This window comes from Scleropages formosus, chromosome 13 (assembly GCF_900964775.1).
Source record: "Scleropages formosus chromosome 13, fSclFor1.1, whole genome shotgun sequence".
Lineage (NCBI taxonomy): Eukaryota > Metazoa > Chordata > Actinopteri > Osteoglossiformes > Osteoglossidae > Scleropages > Scleropages formosus.
The window spans coordinates 7,153,546-7,171,219 of NC_041818.1; the positions used below are offsets into that span (position 1 = coordinate 7,153,546).

At 40.6% G+C, this 17,674-nt stretch overlaps 1 protein-coding gene across 2 annotated transcripts in view; it reads left to right on the forward strand.

The window, feature by feature from the left end:
* The window catches only part of LOC108925441 (glutamate receptor 3), a 108,285-nt gene that overhangs the window by 75,679 nt on the left and 14,932 nt on the right, over positions 1 to 17,674 (forward strand). The window contains exons 5-12 of one of the 2 annotated variants that reach the window (XM_018737366.1): positions 1,281 to 1,334; positions 1,924 to 2,085; positions 4,307 to 4,474; positions 4,711 to 4,815; positions 5,694 to 5,801; positions 7,438 to 7,644; positions 9,967 to 10,340; positions 13,975 to 14,173. In XM_018737366.1, coding sequence (XP_018592882.1) covers positions 1,281 to 1,334; positions 1,924 to 2,085; positions 4,307 to 4,474; positions 4,711 to 4,815; positions 5,694 to 5,801; positions 7,438 to 7,644; positions 9,967 to 10,340; positions 13,975 to 14,173 — 1,377 coding nt within the window. The remainder of the gene's footprint in view (positions 1 to 1,280; positions 1,335 to 1,923; positions 2,086 to 4,306; positions 4,475 to 4,710; positions 4,816 to 5,693; positions 5,802 to 7,437; positions 7,645 to 9,966; positions 10,341 to 13,974; positions 14,174 to 17,674) is intronic. The other variant, XM_018737365.1, reaches the window with a different exon arrangement.

Below are 17,674 nucleotides of genomic sequence, written 5' to 3' on the forward strand. Positions count from 1 at the left end.
ATCAGTGGAACACACTCTCTCTGTCGCTCACACGCTATGGGTGAACATGAACCACATGTCTTTTGACTGTGGGAGGAAACCAGAGCACCCAGAGGAAATCCACACAGACACGGGGAGAACATGCAAACTCCACACAGACTGAGCAGGGATCGCACCCATGTCCTCTCGCACCACCCAGGCGCTGTGAGACAGCAGCACTATTCACTGTGCCACCATATTTATGCTTGTACATATATATTTACCTGACACTTTTTCCAAAGCAACTTACGGTGTTAAGATACCTAAAATTATTTACCCATTTATACAATCAACCAGTTTTACTGGAGCTACCCTTACTGGAGGGTAAGTACCTTGTTCAAGGGTACTATAGCGGGAGACAGGATTTGAACCTGCACCATTTGGGTGTAGAAACAGCAACTCTAACCACTGCCACACCTGCTGTCCCCAAAAGCAGTAATATACTGTATATGTAACGCACACATTGAACATCTTCACCTGACTAAGCCAGCAAACTGCTGCTCGGCAGCAATATTGTCATTATTTAAGAGCCACATTATACATAAACCTTGCAGTATTGTGTCTTCTCTTTAAAGACTACTAACTAAAAGTACAACATGGTTCAACATAGTAATAATATAATTAATTGTAGAGAAAAAAAAATAATCCTGCACAAGATGAAATGTTTATATGAACATGTGTACTTCATTAGTTTTTTTAATTTTAATTTTATGGACTAAATTACACTGTTTATAGGGACAGCTGTGTTGAAAATCCTATTTAGCCTAGGACAAGGCTTAGCTTCTGCCTTGAAAACTGGCACTTAGAGTAGAATCAAGAGCAAACCACAGCAGGAACTAAGCAAAACACATATCGTTCACATCTGAGAAAATCTGTTGTATTTTCGAGAGAAACGAGAACTGCAATAGCTGTGAGCCTTTGTAGAGTTTTAATGTAAAGTTGTTTTTGATTATTCCTGTACAGCTGTAGAAAATTTAAGGCCAAACTCACCGAAAAAGTGTGCTACGAGAGCAATTCTGAGGAAGCTCTGCTCTTTCGAGCCTCTTTTTTGAAAAACTTCCCCCTTCTTACGGACTTCGAATGGCTCCTCATTCACCCGCCCCATTTAAAGCAGAAACAAAAGATAATGTACTGCTCTCTGTTTGCTTTTCATGCCACAAGGCAAAAGAAGAATTCATGGTGTACAAAAATAATAATAATGATTGGCAAATTTGGAGCCACTTTCTGTGCTCTTCTGAAAGGTGGCCGGTTGTTTCCTACAGGTCGTAGCCCTCGGGAAGAACAGCCGGGGCTATCACTACATCCTGGCCAACCTGGTGAGTACGGTCACTCCCAAGAACCGCAGCGGATGCGCACCACTGACTGTTCCGATAAAAACGGACATTGTGTTAACTCATGTTTACGTTTTGATTAATGTCTTTTCCCTTTCACTTTGCTGAGCCTGTTGATTTATTGAGTCCATCACAGTGAGCCTAAATGACACTCTGCAAGGCTGTCCTTGGAGTGTTCCTCGAAAACAAGAAAAAACGTTGGAATTCTTTGCCCCTGGAGTTTACCTCCAGTCAACAATACGGAGAAAAATTTTTTTTTATTTGTTTTCAATTCTGACAGATATGACAACATAAAATCTAAAGAAAACCTGACAATAAATAGCTTCTTAGTTGATCATGTTATATTTTTCTTTATAATGCATTACCAAGAATGTAACAATCCATATTTTTCCCCTGGTCTGAGAAATGTTAAGTATAACTTGCTGTGTGACCTTGTCAGGATAGTGACCCCCATTGATTTTGGCACTTTTCTCGAGAGGTTACGAAGGAAAAAACACAAGAACAAGTGGAGTGCACTCCTGTATTATCTGACTTAAGCTCAAGACCTATTTGAATTTTCTCCCTCTGGTGACAGGGCTTCTCCAACGTGAGCTTGGACAAGGTCTTTCTTGGAGGAGCGAACATAACTGGCTTTCAGATAATCAACCCTGAAAACCCCATTGTGCAGCAGTTTCTCCAGCGATGGGACAGGCTGGATGAGAGGGAATTCCCAGAAGCAAAGAACACACCGCTGAAGGTAGACCTCAGATGAGCAGTCCTGGAAGTTATTGACCAAATGAGTAAAATGTATGACCAAAAGGGTCAATGTATGTATGCATCTATCTATCTATCTATCTATCTATCTATCTATCTATCTATCTGTTTGTGTGTTTCTCTCTCTCATTGCCTGCACACCGTTCTGAGCAGTCACCATTCGTGGTCACTCCAGTCTCATTGAATGCTATTTCTGGTCTGCCAATAGGTCAATACATTGAAAGGCAAAGCAAATTCTATTCTTTCACTTTCACCACAGTATCCAGGAAAATATCTTCAGAAGAAACCAATGTTTAAAGGACACTTAATTATGTTTGTCAAGATGTGTCTGTTAACAAATTAACTTTTGTCACACCAGCAGGTAAGTCCAGTGTCCTGTATATGAGAGGTGACTTGCATTATAAATAGGCTCAAATTCCTTTACATACAATTTGAAAAGTTAAACAGTTCGGGTGTTGTGAACAGCTCTGATAAAGGCAGATGACAGCATTAATCAGAATGCAAATTTTTTATGAATGCTAAGCTACAAAATTTTTCCTCCACAGTAAAGCAGCAGTATTTAAATGTACCCCGATTATTACTGCATATTCTGATGCACAGCCCATTAATAAAGTATAAAACGGATAAGGATCTTGTTGGCAATGACTGCTAGTACCTTGAAAAGGCCCATAAACATGGAGAGCTTCTAATTTAACCACTCTGAAACCATTGCATTTAAACATTTGAACAGGGGTTTTTACATTTGCATTTACATTTACATTTGTTCATTTAGCAGACGCTTTACTGCAAAGCAAAGTACATCTCAGTGTGTTTTTAGAATTAATGTTTTTAAAAGAAGTGCAAAATTGTCTTGGCACGGATGCTTTGATTGCTTCACATCAAATTAGAATAAAAAGAATTAACCTCTAATCTCACTCACTCACACACAGACACAGACACACACACAAGTATTGTCAGTAGTGAGTAATACATTTTTGCATTGGGTGTTCTGAGTAGGGCGCTTCCTGTAGCCCCAAAAAACACGCAAGTGGTCCTAAAATTCTCATTTTGTAGCAATGACTAGGGTGTGATTGTCAGTAATGCATTTGAACTTCCCTCTGGTTGAGTCAGGTTGTTCATTATTTCCTGTCAAAAGCCTGTAGTTTTAAATGTTAAACAAAACTGGAACATCCTTTGTGCTTGTTTCAGTGCATACCAAGGAAATTAGACAAAAGACACATATTCTTCTTACACTGAACTCTTTGACAGATAAGGTCCACCCTTGAATAGGGATTAATATTATGCTAATTTGATTTTCTTCAAATGACACTGGCCTGTCAGGAATAAAATTAAAAGTAAAAACTAATTTATGCGAATTTATCTAAGCATTACACAAAACTCAATGCTGAGGTTTGGCTTTAAGAGCATAATTAGTTCTGCAATGTCTTTGGAAATCAGTTACATATAAGGGAAACACACTCGGTACACTGAAAAATACGTGCATGCAGCAAGTCTGATATATTGAAGCTTGGACTTGTGAGGCTCAGATTAGTATAGAAGTACTTTTAACAGACCTTTCATAATATCTCTCTTTCCCCCCGGTGAAAAGGGACAGGCTCTGTCTCGGAAAGCCAGCTTTTATTTTTCATTTAATTTCCACCGAGCGGGGCAATTAATCTGTTTTCAGCTGCTGTCACAGTTTCACATCCTTCAAATTTACCATCTGAAAAGTGGAGGAGCATGTTCAAGTAGTGTTTCCTCCGACAAAAACCCGGAATTCCTCTAAAGTCCTTGGGTCCTGCGTCCGCGGGGCGGTTAGATTCTGACACGCGGTCAGTTGTCGCCGTTGTATGGTCATGTCCACCGTCACAGTGTACGGTGCCTCTCTATTTTTATCTGCTGAAATGCTCTGCATCTGTGCATTTAACATTGTGCAAAAATTGTGCATGTTCCGTTTGGATAAAACCAACTGGGCTCCAAAGCAGACAAAATATTGAGCTGCTCAATTCAGTTGGAGAGATTTTTGTTTAAGAGGATTTCCTCTATAGACGTGTTTTGTGTTTTTTTTCCAATGACTATCCAAAGTTTATGTTTGTTCAAACAGTGAGATTAGGTTGTTCTTGATAACAAAAACCAGAAATGTTGAGCTTTCTCACAGATGCCATTGCTAGGGTGATGAGGCCAAGTGCATGTGTGAGGCGTGGTGTGTGTCGGATATATTCCAGTACACATCGGCGCTGACCCATGATGCCATCCTGGTGATTGCTGAGGCTTTCCGGTACCTGCGGCGCCAGCGGGTGGATGTGTCCCGGAGGGGAAGTGCAGGAGACTGCCTGGCTAACCCAGCTGTGCCCTGGAGCCAGGGCATCGACATTGAACGGGCGCTCAAAATGGTAGGGGCTAAGGACCCTTCGTGGCCCCTAGTGAGCCCACCGTCAACTCAGCCTGGAAACGTTGGAAGGGACCGACCGGTCCTCCTGTGCTTTTTTAAACCAGCATGCAGACCTTCAGTTAAATCCCACTGTTTATTGCCATATTCCCACAACACGTACAATTACAGCCAACAAAATGAGAATGTTTGCAGTTTGTGGTTTATTGTGCATGGTTTTTCTCTGTGGCTGTGTCGCAGGTGCAAGTGCAGGGTATGACTGGAAACATCCAGTTCGACAGCTTTGGTCGGAGGTCAAATTACACCGTTGACGTGTACGAGATGAAAACAGGTGGGCCGCGAAAGGTAAGCAAGTGGTATCCGCGCTGGGATTGAGTGTCCCGACCCCCAATTGTGTCAGTGTTTCTAAAATGAAGCACACGTATTATTACAACCAGTCTCTGTATTTAAGCCTCACCCAACCAATCAAGCTTCAGAGCTTAGTTAGGATGTAAAATTGTTGGAAAAAAATATGTCATCGCTAAATTTGATTTACTAAGACACTCATCTTCTGCTATAAAGTTTTCGTTGTTGGAAGACTGCGGTAAAACGGGCAAATACAAATAGTCATATATTCAGCTGCCTTATTCAGGTTCAACTATAAAAAGCTTATTGTGCTTTAATGTTGCTGCACTGATGAGCTGATTATCTCCCGACGAACGGAATTACCTTCCAAAAATATATTTTCATTTTTCGCTCGGCTTTTTATGAGTGAAATACGCTTGCTAACTGAAAAACATTGAGGAAAGAGCAGTATGAAGTGTGCATCTGTACATAAACATATATTGGTCCCCTTTTATCCTCCTGGTACATATTATTTATGTACACATCCACATGCATCGAGTGGATACTTCTTTAAAGCAGGTTGTTTTCAGGTGAGAACAAAGCGTATGGGACTCCCAGCATATATCTCCATGTAGCATCCATGGACTCCTGCATCTTCAGATCCTTCATATAGCAGAGCCTGTTATACAAGAGCGCCGCTCCTAAGTAGTATCCTGCTCATCTCTACCGGGGCCTGGCACCCTGGGCCAAATCCAAGGGTCGGAACATGCCAGCAACGGGCACAACCGCAAATTGATAGGACTTATTCCACACTCCGAGCCACCCTGTTCACAAAAAAAAACAGCGGAGAAACATGAGCAGCTGTGGTTAATAATAACAACCGTGTTTGTCACTTTCAGATCGGCTACTGGAACGAGTATGAAAGATTTGTATATACTATGGATCAGCAGGTCTCCAACGATTCATCATCTGTGGAAAACCGAACAATTGTGGTCACTACTATTATGGTACACTTTCCATGATGTTTTAAATGTTCCACTTATTCTGCCACTCAAGGTCAAGGTGTTTATTCCGAGATGGATACATTCTGTCCTGGGCGGGTAGAAAAAGGTGCTTTTTTGTGCTGCTTTCCACCCACTCACTACACGTTGAAACAGTCAGCACAGAGTGTTTCAACTGTACCCGTGTGGGTGCCAAAGCATTTTGATTTTCCATACTCCAGTGGCCTGTTGTAGCAGTGACATCACAATAACGGCTTTGGTAACGGTAACCGTAGCGTTTACTTCATCAAAGTAGACAGAGTGTGTACGTAAGTAGACCTCTCTTTTCTCATCAAGTAAATGGTCAATGACACACAGGGTGAATTAACAAGCAGGAAACAAGTCAAAGTCCAATGGTTTTCTTCTGGCAAAGCAAAAGAGGCAGTTCTTGAGAGGGGGGCATAAACAACTTGAGACATGTGTCTTTGGTTTTTATCCCCTAACTCAAATCTGTTTTGCGTTGCTCTCGGGCGTTTTGTGCTGAAGTATGACCTGTGTCTCTGCCGATATCCGTCACGGCGCCGTAGCACGAGTCAGCGGGGAAGTGGCAATGGTAACGTTTTTACCATGGTCAAAACTTATGGGCCACTTTTACTCACTTGTAAGTAGTTGTCTCTAAACATCGACAGTTCCTTCTCCACCTGCTGTAACTCTGTTTTGAAAAAAGTGTTTTTCACCCGTTTTTCAAAAAGTTGTGCAGATTCCAGCAGTTTGGAGAATAACCAGTTGGTTTCACTGTGCTCTGAGCATTAATGTGACGTGATGGGCCCCTGCCTTCCAGCAGAGGCGACGATTAAAAAAATTTGTAGTCGGTTCATTGGCACTAAAACATTGTTTAATGCACAAGGTGCCATTTCGTTCTCCAAGGAGTGCATTCAGCACAGAACAAGCAAACCATTGAATCCCCAAAAGCATCCTAATTGTTCCCGGTTCCTTCAGGGATGTGTTTTCTCTGTGAGCAGTCCTTTTGTTTGGTCATGATGATGTGCAAATATGCAAAAAGCGTAAAAAATAAGCACGCACTATCCTGGCATACAGTTTGTAAGATATTTCCTTTTGGACTATGGTGAGTTTGTTTTTCTTTTTACTTGGAATGATGCAGCTTCCCAACGCATTGATGCAACATGCCTGATGATACTGAAATACTAGCAGCACCGTCTGATCCCACTCCAGTCACTGCCATTTACTTTATGAATGGGAAAGTGTCCTCGAGCCAAAGCACGACAAGCACAGATCCCACCCAGCAAGCCCCACCAAGCCGGGTCTGAGGGTCAACGAGGGGTTGGTGTGAGGGATCATGGGATAAGCAACCTAGCTGTTCTGCTGATTTGCACTTATGTGTGGCTGCAAATGGAGGCTTTGTGTTTTTGTCTGTGTATTGGTTCGAATCCCCCACTTCCTTTCCAATACCTGAAAACCCACAATGCCATATCCACCGGGGGAGGAGGGCTGTTTTTTTGTCCTGTGTCGTCCCCTGTTCTTGTACCGTGATTCGTGGAAGCATGCGAGCATGTGACCCTCGAGGATGGTGGACTTGGCCGACAGGAGAGCATCCAGTATGCATTCGCAACCATAAACTGGCCTGTGTCTGATTGATCGACAGGAGGCACCTTACGTGATGTACAAGAAAAACCACATGCACCTGGAGGGGAATGACAAGTACGAAGGCTACTGTGTCGATTTAGCTTCCGAAATTGCAAAACATGTGGGAATAAAGTACAAACTGTCCATTGTGATGGACGGGAAGTACGGTGCAAGGGACCCTGAGACCAAAACGTGGAATGGGATGGTGGGTGAACTGGTGTATGGGGTGAGTATATCCGAGAAGCACAATTTCCTACTAATGTTCAAGGCCTGTCCTTTCTCAGTCACATAAGAGTAAGCCTGAGTCTGGAATGGGAAGCTATGACATGTGTAAGCAACTATAAAATCATAAATGTGTTGATTTATGTGGGAAATTACAAGCGCCAAATTGATTTATGCACTGGATGGATCTGGACTAAAATAAATGCTGTTAATTACTTCAGGGAGACTTAAAATTCCGATTAGATGTGTCACATAATTAGAAGACAGTCATCGGTGATTATTTTATGAAATCACAATATATGCTATCCTGAGATGAGGTATCAAGATTTTGTTTCTTTCAGTTGGGAAAATTGCTCAGGATAGGCCGAGTATTTGGAAGTGCTCAGCTGGATTCACGCGAGAACTTATTTCCCCTTCTCTGCGCCCAGAATTGTGGAGCAAGGCCATATACAAAATGTATGAGAGTTAGGCTACCTCATCTGTTCAATTTCCCAACCATCAGTGAGAAAGATTGCATGGTTTGATGTGCTAACGTTAGAAAATTATCCTATAAATTGGAAAACGCCAAGCTACACAAATAAAGAGGGAAAACCTCCCCATCAATTGCACTCGCCACATGTTTGAAAACCGCCACAATTTGTATTTCACAATGGACAGGAAGCACAAATGATTCATCTGGCTTTTGACCTTTTGGCCAGTGCATTAATTTGATTTTAGTAATCTTTTAAAGGTTATGTGCAAAAAAAGCCCTCAGGAGCGCTATTTACGCCAATATTGATTGACTGTCTCCAAGTTCCTCATTAGAATTAAACTGCAATAACAACACAACAATTCTATTATCGCGAGCATTAACAGAGAAACACTTATCGTTTGACTGCATTCGCTTCTTTTTTGGATTGTTCTTAGATTCACCTTTTTTACGCGTAATTCTACGCCTTTTTTCTTATTAGCTATGTATGAGATGAGGGTAAAACAAGAGCCAGTGTCCTTCATGAATCAATGCATATCACGAAAAGAGGGTGTTTGATAAATCACCTCCTCGACTCGCTGCATTCTTTCTCGTTTCGGCACAATACTTTCCGCATGAGTGCATTTCGGTAAATGTGGTTTTGTGGATAAAAAGTAATGCAGATGATAAAATTCAGCGCTTTTGGAGGGTACATTTGACAGAGATTTTATAAAGAGCAGCTGAGCGGAACTAGTGCCTGACTCATTGTTTGTTTCTTGTTTTGATCGTGTTTAAAAAAATATTTTATTGACTGTAATTTAAAATCAGTCATTTAATCCTTCAGGGGCAAAAAACATACAGCATAGTCCTCTCCAGAGAATTGCAAGTAAGAAAGATGATCATCTGCTAATATTCATATCCTTGCTATGAGCTTTGAAAAACCTTTCTATATTAACAATCAATCATTTAGATCTGTAATTAGCTATTTATATGCAAATGAATCAGTGATATTTCGAGAAGACACCAGAGGGAGTTACAACTAAAACAGAGTGCAAACAATCAAGGTGGCCAAACTATTTTCTTGCCCTGGTGTGGTTCATCCCTTCCAATGATCTAGACTTTGAATTGTGCTGTAATCATCTAACTTCTTGTTCAAAGCTGTTGAGTGTCATATCAGAAGGTTTAAGAAGGATAGGACAGCTCCAACCGCAAAGTTTGTCAGTGATGATTATTATTAATGCCTTGGTGCTTTACAGCAGAGGTGTTGTTATGTTCTCAGACTAGCCTGGCTTCAGCAAATTAGAATTGAGGTAAATAAGGTAAACAAGGATGTCTCAAGACAACCAATTCTTCTTGAGTTTTCAACCTCATGACCATGTTTTTCGTATCCAGCATCTTGATTTTTTTTTAATTTGAATGCAGAATAAATTACTACTAGGAAATTGGGTCTTTGAAGTAATAATATTTTAATTGGATAATGGAATCATTTCTGGATTTGGGGTGGGGGACATGTTTCATTTAAAATCGGATTGTGGTTTAATTGGGCAACAACAATCAATAGGATACATAGAAAAAATCTTTAAATACATTAGATCTATAAAGAGTTTTCAGCAAGATTTTACTCTCAATGGCTTAAAAAACCAATACTGTTGTGTGTTATTACCCAATATACCCCAAAGTAACGTTTCTTTGTACAAGTACTGAATACATTTAAAAGGAGATATTTGAATATGTCATTAAACCTTTGAATCGATTTTTAAATCTGTTTAGGATTGAACTGTTTGTGGAGCTGTGATTGCGTTATTTTAATCCTTTAGTACTGCTGAATATTGCTGAACTTTGAAGACTAACACATTCCCTACATGTTCCTATTTACAGAGAGCAGATATAGCGGTTGCACCTCTAACTATAACTCTGGTTCGAGAAGAAGTCATTGACTTTTCTAAGCCTTTCATGAGCCTGGGAATTTCCATTATGATAAAGAAGCCCCAGAAATCCAAACCAGGAGTGTTTTCCTTCCTCGACCCCCTGGCCTACGAAATTTGGATGTGTATAGTGTTTGCCTATATCGGGGTCAGTGTGGTCCTTTTCTTGGTCAGCCGCTTCAGCCCCTATGAGTGGCACCTGGATGACAACGATGAAACCAAAGACCCCCAGACCCCTCCGGACCCCCCAAATGACTTTGGTATTTTTAACAGCCTCTGGTTCTCCCTGGGAGCCTTTATGCAGCAAGGATGCGACATTTCACCAAGGTTGGTTGATCCATCACCGTCTGTTGTTCTTTCAAATTTATTTGTCACGTAACTGATGCTGTGCTGCGTTATCTCTCTTTCCTGCCTTTCTTCATCTCTCCTTATTTCATCTGACATCCACCACAACTGCATCATTGTTCAGTGTACCTCATGACTAACCTACATGCACTACAGTGAGGACTGCAAAATACGCAAGGATCTTGGTTGGTTTTTCATTTTTTTATACATTCATTGTCAGTAACTTTTTCCAGTGTAGGGTCTCAGTCGTTTGGAGCCTTTCCTAGAAGTATAGGGCATGGGACATGGTACTCAAGTCCATCGCATGGAAATCGCACACACAAAGGATAAGACCCATAAGAAACTTACATGAACATGGGCAGAACATCCACACTCCTTACAGTTTATAGGGCTACCTAAGTGTCAATTTGCTGCCCATCTAATTTTTTCAGGTACTCAAAATATGAACCTTTCAAGCATGTGTTTGCTGTGTATTACAATGGTTCAAAAACAGTCTTGTAAATGTAAAATAAATATAAGAATTGCAGAAATGTTAGCTAATTTTCAAAAACGTGCAGCAATGTGACAAGTCCGAAACCACGTCTTCACCCTCAAGCTCCCTGGTCCTTTCTCCTGATTACTCTGAAAAACTCTTCCATCATCTCATCTTCCCATTCATCCACTCATTCATTATCCGGCACCTGAAGACGGAGGACATTGTTCAGGTTGTTGTTCCCCTTGACAGCAGGATGCCATTTAATTAGATCCCCTTTATATGGCGGACAGCCATAGATCACTCTGCACAAGTATCCCATGTTCCTCAGCAGGGGCAATCACTGGTAGTCCACGGGAGGTCCCGGCATAAACGAAAAGATGATGAATATGCTGATTAACACTAACATGAATAATGACAGAATAATGCCAATCGTCACATTCCATGTGAGACTAGCAATGGACAACTCAACCATTTTTTAATTAACAGGATTTTTTTCTACCCAAAGAAAAAAGGCTCTCATCTAACGTTTTGAAAACGAGATGATTCCTAAGTTAGTGACTCATAAATTTCCCACACAATTTTCCCAGGGAACAAACTTTTTAATGTAAACTTTATAATGTGCAACAGGCAGCTTTTTGCTAGTGAGAAAGCTCACAGAAAGAGTTCAGTGTGTGCAGTTGTTTCTGGTCAAAGCGTGCAATTATTTTATTATTATTGTTTATATACATTAGGGTTGTGTATGAAACTATTATTATTATTATTATTCAGCCATTTACGCTGCAGGTTAATTGTACTGGAGGAATTCAGCAGGTTCCTTTCTCAAGGCTATGACAGTCAAGTGAGAATCTTAACCCAGGTTTTTTGACAGCTCTAACCATTTCTAGCCAGTTGTCCAGCAGTTGTACTGGTATGTCAGTGTGGATACCTTTGTGTTTTCTTTTAACGATGGGGTTCATTTCATTGTAAAATGGAAGGAATCCAGTGAATTCACCTTTTTAGTTTTATAGGGCACCATTTTGTAACATAAAATTGCTAAATCACCCTTTATTCCTAGGTAATTTCTGATTTACTCACTATCAATAATCTCATATTCTAAGGCAGGATCACAGCACTCCAGAGTGTATCCTGGAAGCATACGGTACCAGGGTTAGCAGAGTACATGCCAGGCAGGGCACTAAACCATTGTGAATTCCCAAATAATCATTAAAATATTATTATTAAACTATTTTTATTGTTACCATTGCTTTTACAAGTAGTGAGAGCAGTGGTTGCAACAGTAGTAACTGTATATCCTGAACCCAAATAATGCATATATCAGAATGTTGTGGCAATTCTGTATTAGAAAGAATACTGCAACCTAACAACGATAACTCATAAAATATTGTTTAATGCATGGAAAGAGGGGCTTATAAAAATAGCGGGCAATAAAATCCAGTGCATTACTTGAGATGTTCATCCATTTCCCTTTATGGAAAATCCCATGTTAAAAATTAATTATAAAGTAATTACCTTATCTTTGGCTTAAATTTGCAAGCGTTACTCCACAAAAAAGAAAATGTTCTTGAGATTTAACAGAAAACTGAAATACATGTCTGTTACCAGACAAAAATTTGCTCTCTAAGCTGTAACTGTTGTAAAGATTTGATTCCTTGCCAGTCAGAGTCTGTGTGCTATAAACGTCCTATTTTAAATCATAGCAATGAACAAAATGTTTTAATCAATATTCTCTATCAATACAATAGGACTCCAGGGACATGTGCTTGTTCTTAGGGCTTGACTCTTTGACCCAGCAATAAATTTTGTTTTACAAGCACAAATCCTGGAGCTAGATTCTTGCTATGGGCCCATTTTATATATTTTGTCCTTTTGTAATACTGTAAGTCTGCCAATCTCACATTTTTTAGTTCACCATTGTAAACTTATTATAAGGACTTCCAGAATTGATCATTTTACCCCAGATACACTGTCTGCTCGTTTACTTATTTCACTTCACTTCAACATTACCTAGTTTTCTTAGATTTAATGAAAAATCAAATAATAATGTTTAATTTAAAAAATGAGTAATTGTATATTAATAGGGGGTGCGGTGGCGCAGTGGGTTGGACCACGGTCCTACTGTCCGGTGGGTCTGGGGTTCGAGTCCCGCTTAGGGTGCCTTGCGACGGACTGGCGTCCCGTCCTGGGTGTGTCCCCTCCGGCCTTACGCCCTGTGTTGCCGGGTAGGCTCCGGTTCCCCGTGACCCCGTATGGGACAAGCGGTTCTGAAAATGTGTGTGTGTGTGTGTATATTAATAAACTCACATCGTGGGTCAAAGTTTTGTCAAACTTTTCCATTACTTCATTTAGCAGACGCTTTTCTCCAACGCAACGTCCAGTGAACACTACGTAGTGTTTTTGCCCCACACCATTTTCACCAAAGGTGACTTACACTGCTACATACATTACTTACCATGAGTTACTCATGCATACGTCAGTAAAACATTCTTTGTGTCACTCACACACTATGGGTGACTTAGAGTCACCAGTCTACCTGAACACCATGTTTTTGGACTCTGGGAGGAAACCCACACAGACACAGAGAGAACATGCAAACCCGACACAGACTGAGCGGGGATCAAACCCACGTCCTCTCGGTACTGTGAGACAGGGGCACTACTTGCTGTGCCACTAAGCCTTTTGCATTTATGGTTTGCTGTTCTGTTAGTACTGTATGCAAGCTGCCCCCTGATGTTCAGAAAAGTTTTTAATAAATAATAATTCGAAGGTTTAATAAAAAATACCACTCAGTTCATGGAAAATAGTAGTGCTATTGTATGATGCCCAGTTTTTTGGCAGTGCATGTCGAACAATGTCACTGTAGTCTGCTCAAGACACAGACTGATCCAGCAAAAGACTACGAGATCATTGCCCAGAGGACAATTTAGCACTGTACTCCAAAGGGTTAATGACAGTGTCTCAGAGACACCACAGAAGGACAAGTGCAAGACTTAGTCAATACATTTTTGGACTGGTGGACATTCTGCGGTCTAAGACTGCATCTATGATTTCAATTGTTTCTTAGCGTGTCGTGAGGAAGGGCCTCCCTCTCAGTGAAGGATTCTTCTCTCTCTCTCTGTCCTGCCTATTCTGCACTCCTCACAGGTCTTTGTCAGGGAGAATCGTGGGAGGGGTGTGGTGGTTCTTCACCCTCATCATCATCTCGTCTTACACGGCCAACCTGGCTGCCTTCCTCACCGTGGAGAGGATGGTTTCACCCATCGAGAGCGCAGAGGATCTCGCAAAGCAAACGGAGATAGCCTACGGAACACTGGACTCAGGCTCCACCAAAGAGTTCTTTAGAGTAAGTCTTGCACCGTCTCTTTCGCATCGGCCACCTCTCCTCTGTACGCTAAAACCAGCGCTACTCATTCCTCAGTAGAGCTCAAGATCGGGAGATTACTCTAAAGTCACAAAATTAATTCCAAATTTTATCAGCTTCTGCTGCACAAAAATGTGTAACATCTTAATAATATGATATAAAAATGTAATTAATTTGATATTTTTAAAAGGAAAAATGTGACCATATTCAGCCTGTTTCCTCTGCCTAAAAAAAGCATTAGTGAATTTATGTTTTTTTTTTTATTTTTGTGTTATTTTGCAGTTTCTGAACAGCTTTTAGGAAATGCTGATATGATATGATATGATATGATATGATACCATTGCACTTTATTGTCACATTTCTCTGAAATTTGTTGCACAGCAGCTCTCTCTATCCATCAAGGTCAGTGACATGTTAGAAATTAGAAATTAAAAGTGGGATTAAACATTACAATTACAAACTAAAGCACTGATAAACCAGTTAGCGCTGCTACCATAACAAAATGTTCTGTAATATGTTTCTCTTTCTGAGACAGTAATTGCCATAACATCTGTGCTGATGCGCATAACAGCAGTTCCCCTTCTGGAATGTTCCTCAGACATTTAAATTAGTCTGAATTGTATTGATAAATAGCAGTTTCAGTGGAACACTTCAGGCTTAAAGTCAACACATGTGCAAACCAAAAGGCTACTTATAAAAAAAACTTGATAACAAATACATATTAATCAACACAACATATGTTTTAGTACCATGCATGATATGCAAGCATGTTTCAGTACCATCTTCCAGCCGGTGTAGAAAAGTTCTTAATTTGACCTTGTGTATCCCGCTTCCTGCATGTTAATGAGGATAAATGGCTCCCAGTCAGTCAAAATGAGAATGGATCAAAGCTCACTCATCATACTTTGGCTTTCCAAGGCCAAACACGAAGCGTAATTAAATAGCTGGATGAAAGTGTGCCTGATAACACTGAGGCCTGGAGGTCAAACAGCAGCCTGGAACAGAGGTTCAAGATGAAGATGAAGCGATGGCTCTCAGAACATGGTTAGGGCCCTTCAGCCTAGTGTGGAGGTGTGATTTGCATTATTCTTTCTCTCTTTGGGACAATTGCATGAGGGACATCCAAGCTTCTAGGCTAAAGGCTGGAGATCCAAAGGTGCCGTTTACACGTGGTGCTCCAGGATAAAATACTGCGAGCTTGTTGTTTGCGCTGTGTTTTAGGTAGAGTCAGCTGTCCTTGCAGGAGAATTTGCGGAGTCAATTAATGATTTGTTTGGCTGAGTGACGTATGCCGTCTCGCTGTGTAGTCAGAGGGTTGCAGTGGAGGTAATTGAAAGGTGGTTGGGGACTCGCACATTTCAAATATACTACATAATGAGTGTCCTAGTTACACTCTCAGCCTTCAAATTGGAAATGACATGTGCAAGCTGCTATTCCAGGGGACTTTTAATTAAAACTGTAGATGGCTGACGAGGAAAAAAGAATACTGATTAATAGGGGTTCAAGTTCTATTTTAAATCTGTTCTTCAGGAAAGACATTTTGCTTTAATTAGACCCACACGGCATAAAGCAGCTGGAAATTTAAAGTCAAGAACAATCGTGGTCTTTTTTATATGAACTATGTACTCAACTTGAACACATGTCACCTCAGCCTTTAAATATGTACACTCTATAAATGAAATGAAGCATATTGTAATACTGTTCATAAACACAGCTACAGAAAGAATGAAAGCAGGGTTCGACACTTTCTGAACGCCTTGAAACACATTGCAGAAGCAGTCATGGAACAGCTGGTAGCATAGTGGTTAGAGGTGCTGCCTGTAGACCCAAAGGTGATAGGTTTGAGCTTCACCTCTAGCTGTAGTACCTTGAATGAGGTACCTACCATAAATTGTTCCAGTAAATATGTGAATAATTGTAACCTTGACACTGTAGGGCCCTTTGGAGGAAAACATCAGCTAAATGGACAAATGTGTGGTCAGATTTGGCATGATTTCCCCCTGGCAATCACATAGAAGCTGGCTTCAGCTTGCCCAATGTCATAATCATTGTTTGTAAATATTTTGAAGATATTCACTTTTTTTTGCTCATTCTCTCATTATGAAACTGTTGATTGTACGCTGGGCATTAACCATCACTGGCCTGCGCTCTTCACACAGTATAACTGAAATATATTTCCCAGCAAGAATATTCTGACAAATCAGCCAGCATCATTATAAAAAGGGTAGAACTGGAACAATATGAGTTGAGTCTCAAAATAGCATTCTGATAGGAACCAAACAGCTCATATATGAAAAAAATGCCTGTAACATTCATAAAATATCCCTCTTTTTGAGCCCTGTTGCCTTTGACTCTCCGAAATGTCCCCTTGACAAAATGCCACCGGTTTCATGGCCTCTCGCCCAGCCTGTCTCCTTCGTGCTGGATTTTGCAGCTGTCATCACAGGGCTCCCTTTCTTTATTCTCCCTCACTTTGTCTCTTCGCTTGTACGTGTCGGAAGCCGTTTGGCCTTGATGCCGCGACAATCGGACATACATTATAGCGCAACAATTGGCAAGAATGTGATTCCAGACATTTAAGGGAACAGGTCAAATGGTTAGGGCAGAAACTGGGATGTAGTAACAGATGATTCCTGCTATTAAAATGATAATTACAGTGTTTAAAGCACTACTATATTTCACTGTTTAGCCATATATCCCTTTTCATAATCTGTTTTAATTGAGTTTTGGAGAGCTTTCTGTGTTGTCTATAGTACGACTTAAATAGGTGGCTTGATGCTCCACAAAAATGAGACTGTCAAAACCAATGTGTGTAAAAACAGTATTTCCAAACTGATGTGGATTCTGAAGGAAAGGGTAAAACTCGGATTTCATGGGCGGTGTTTGTGCAATCCGCGAAGCATCGATTAAAGAAGGTGCTGTTATTTTGGAAAACAGCAGGTATATAGTATCTTTGTCCTTCTGCAGAAGTTTTTAACACTTGAAAGTATGATGCAAAATATTCCAGTTTCTTGATGGCTTTGATCTACTTATTTAATCTACCATGCACCTCATGAAATTAATACATTAGAGACAGCAGAGCACTTTGTAATGTGGCTTTGTGCTTGCGCCTGCTGTAGAAAGGATGGTCATCATAGAGATAATGAGAAAGTGAGAGCATGTATTAAAAACGCCTCCCGCGGAAAGTTGAAATTCTCTGTCGAAATCCAAAATACCATTATAAAAGCGAGCCATCTAATATGACCCAGTGTATAAATTCAATTTACACAGAGCAGGCACCTGTCATAATGTATTACTGTAATTTCAAAAGCGGTTAGGTACAGGAGCTCGAGGTGGAACAGAGCACCAACACAATTCACTAATTCTTACTCCATCTACAAGACCTATGGCTCTTCATATACTGTTTGTTGCCCTCATTAATGAAAGCACACAGACTTTGGTGAAAAATACATTCCAGCCAGCGGCAGGATTGTACCGGAAAAG